This window comes from Mustelus asterias, chromosome 4, assembly GCF_964213995.1.
Source record: "Mustelus asterias chromosome 4, sMusAst1.hap1.1, whole genome shotgun sequence".
Classification (NCBI taxonomy): Eukaryota; Metazoa; Chordata; class Chondrichthyes; order Carcharhiniformes; family Triakidae; genus Mustelus; species Mustelus asterias.
The window spans coordinates 52,723,269-52,726,532 of record NC_135804.1 but is presented as its reverse complement, the minus strand read 5'-3'; the positions used below and the strand labels follow the sequence as shown (position 1 = coordinate 52,726,532).

The 3,264-nt window shown below is 44.7% G+C and overlaps 1 protein-coding gene across 1 annotated transcript; it reads left to right on the top strand.

Annotated features, from left to right (window-relative positions):
• Nucleotides 1-1,424: 1,424 nt before the first annotated feature.
• mt2 (metallothionein 2) lies at nt 1,425-2,347 on the top strand. The gene is made up of 3 exons (XM_078210276.1): nt 1,425-1,581; nt 1,677-1,742; nt 2,114-2,347. Exons 1-3 carry the CDS (start codon nt 1,551-1,553, stop codon nt 2,203-2,205), a joined length of 189 nt encoding a protein of 62 aa, XP_078066402.1. The 5' UTR covers nt 1,425-1,550; the 3' UTR covers nt 2,206-2,347.
• The last annotated feature ends 917 nt before the right edge of the window (nt 2,348-3,264 follow it).

The window sequence follows — 3,264 nt, the reverse complement described above, 5'->3', positions numbered from 1 at the left end:
AAAAGGTGTGCTGGTTAGTGCATTGGCTATGCTAAATTCTACCTCAGTGTACCCGAACAGATGCTGGAGTGTGGTGACTAGGGGATTTTCACAGTAACTTCATTACAGTGTTAATGTAAGCCTACTTGTGACACTAATAAATAAATGTTACTTTACTGATTATCTGAATAAACACAACCTACCTCACAGTCCTTCCTGTTTTGGGATCTCAAATGTATCAGTTGTGAAATAAGAGTATTTGAAAGTTAGCTAGAATGCAATGCTTTTCAACATTACATCTTCTGGACAGAATATTCTGGAAACTCCCCAGGTTGTATGTCAGTAAATCTGGACTGGGGAGGGGGCAGGTTTTTGAAATGTTTAATTTAGTTAATCATTCATTTGAGGTTTGCGCCTGCGGGTCACGGGGTTGGTGGCCAGTGTTTTGTTTTTCCTAGATAGACTGAGGCAAATTGGAATAAATATCCTTTCCCTGCTCCCTGCCACTGTTTCATTGAGAATTCGGTACATCCTGTGCCCTGAGTTGTGAAGTGCTGACGTATTTAAAAGTCCAAAACAAACTCACAAGAGCTGCAGCCTTTCACAACAGTCCACAGGTCAGCAGTACTCAACCACCAGACTGTTCCCAAACATCCCCGTTTTGTGCTGCTTCAATGATTCATATCTGTATTCCCGTCATGTCTAACATTTTTCCACACCTCCCTGTTACAACAGAACCCGTGTGGAAAAGGCTGGCGTTGCACTCGGGCTCAAATGTTGATGATGTCTGGTTCCCGGCTCTGCAACCCTGTGTCGTGTGCAACCCTTCTGTAATACATTAGAACAGCGGACAAAGGGTCGCTTAACTCATACAGCTTAACTACTAGAGACATTGGGGGGGGGGAGGAGGGGCTGCCTTAACTTTCAGATGACACTCACTAGACTCGAGACCCACCTCAATGCCCCAAACAGATCAATTTATAACATATATGTATTTTACACGTTCTGTAGAAGCATCATTTAGATCCTAAACCCTTGTTTCAGGCCGGATCTGAGTTTATCCAGCATTTTCTGTTTACATTTCAATTTATAATCAATTACTTCAGAAAGTTGTAACTAATAAAACTGCATAGTCTTGAAAAGAAAAGGGGGCACGTGTAAAGGGTTGGGTGGAGAGAAACAGAGAGAGACTGAATGCAGTTTCAGGATTTAGATGGGGGTCCATAACTCCCCACCCAGAGATAGTAGCGGGTGCAGAGGGAGTGCATTGAAGTACGTGCGAGTCGGTACATCACTGAGTATCCCTAAAGTAGCCCCCCGGGTAAACAGTGCAGTTACAAACTGCGCTCCCGGCAGCTGGCGCCGAGTCGAGTTTTTTTGCACACAGCGCGGAAGTTGACGCCGTGTGCAGCAGCACGGAGCTTTGCGCTGTGTGTATAGTTTGCACTCGGGTTTTGGAGGCTCGCCGGTCACCCTATAAATACGGCACAGCGGTGAGCAAAACACAACAACTCCGACTGGATCGAAAAAAGTTGAATTCGCCAGAAAACAACCAGAGGAAAGCTGACAGCATGTCTGACGCACCTTGCTCGTGTAACCTGGGTAAATGATGTGACCACATGTTAGTTAGCAGCTGTTTTGTGTTTTTGAGTTTACAAACCTGCAGGTTTGTAATTTATGTTTTGTTTGATCAACAGGAGGGACCTGTACCTGCGGAAACAATTGTAAATGTAAAGACTGCAAGTGTACATCATGCAAGAAGAGTAAGTGTGCGAGATCTGAATGACTTATCCGTTCAGGGCCTCTTAACTGGGAAGTTTTAAAAATAAATTTATCCTTTGTAATGTCGGTTCATAGTGAGGATTATCAGTAGGTTATTATGTGTTGGGGGGAGGAGTGATAGGTTAAGGATTAATTGGTTATCGTGTATGGGGGATGGGTTAAGGATTATTAATTGGTTAGTGTGGTGGGGCAGGTCCTTATTAATTGATTATTGTGGGGGTGACGGGTTATTTAATTCTGGATCATTTTTACATCTCACTGGGTTCCCAGTGTCCCTGTTTGGCGACGGTATCTGTATGCTACCTTGAAATGGTGTGTTTTGGGCTTCATCTTTGTTTTTCTCTCTATCCAGGCTGCTGTGTTTGCTGTCCCGCCGGCTGCAGTAAATGTGCTCAGGGCTGTGTGTGCACCGGAGCCGGTGATAAATGTAGCTGCTGCCCGTGAAGATGGTGAACCGGAGCCGGTTTTATTTTATAACTTGAACTGCTTTTTTTTTAGTCCTTTGTATAATTTAGAATTAATTGTTTTTTTACTTTCGGACGCACTAAATTGCATCTGATTAATAAATTCTATTTCTAAAACTCAACACTCGACTGTTGTTTTGTAAGTGCCGAGAACAGCAGGGTCACAATACACACACACCACAAGGTACTCGACATTAAAGAAAATATTTTCATTTAACTCTGCGATATAAACAGCACAATTTCAGTAAAGAACTAATTCTTTGGAGAAATCTAGTTTCACCTGATAATAATCTGTTGTGAGTTTGGGAAGAATTGAAAGCATTTTTTTTCAATACTGGTGGTACAGTGGTTGTTAGCACTGCTACCTCACAGCGCCAGGGGCCCAGGTTCAATTCCCAGCTTGGGTCACTCTGTGTGGAGTTTGCACGTTCTCCCCATGTCTGTGTGGGTTTCCTCCCATAATCCAAAGATATGTGGGTTAGGTGGATTGGCCATGCTAAATAGTTCCCTTAGTGTCAGGGGGACTGATATGGGGATAGGGCCTAGGTGGGATTGCGGTTGGTGCACACTTGATGGGTTGAATGGCTTTCTTCTGCACTGTAGGGATTCTATATCCTGACTCCTTGATCTTTTTGAACAAAGGCAATCCAGATCAACAAGTTTGTAGTTACACAGGAGTTACAAATAAAGTAAAAGCAAGATACTGGAAATCTGAAATCACAACAGAAAATGTTGGATAAACGCAGCATAGCGAATGAAGGCGATGGCCTAGCGGCATTATCGTGCAACTGATGTTCTGTGACCCTGGTTTTGAAACTCAGCTAATATTCACACCTGGTGTGGAGAGGGGAGGGTCGGGATGGCGACCTCCTCGTGAACCTGGGCCTGGCGAAATGTGCCATTTACCAGTCCAGACAGCGGGCGATCGAGGGGGCCGTCCATCCTGACTGTCTTCCCCTCTACCGCAGCTACGTTCGTGGCCGGGTGTCCCTGGAGAGGGAGCATGCGGTGGGCACGGTTGACGCCTTCTGCGCCATTT

What these genes read in the sequence shown, in the direction of transcription:
- mt2 (XM_078210276.1), top strand. Translation starts at nt 1,551, where the DNA reads ATGTCTGACGCACCTTGCTCGTGTAACCTGG. An exon ending in ACCTTGCTCGTGTAACCTGG is followed by an intron (nt 1,582 to 1,676) that starts GTAAATGATGTG and finishes TTTGATCAACAG; the next exon opens with GAGGGACCTGTACCTGCGGA. An exon ending in GTGTACATCATGCAAGAAGA is followed by an intron (nt 1,743 to 2,113) that starts GTAAGTGTGCGA and finishes CTCTCTATCCAG; the next exon opens with GCTGCTGTGTTTGCTGTCCC.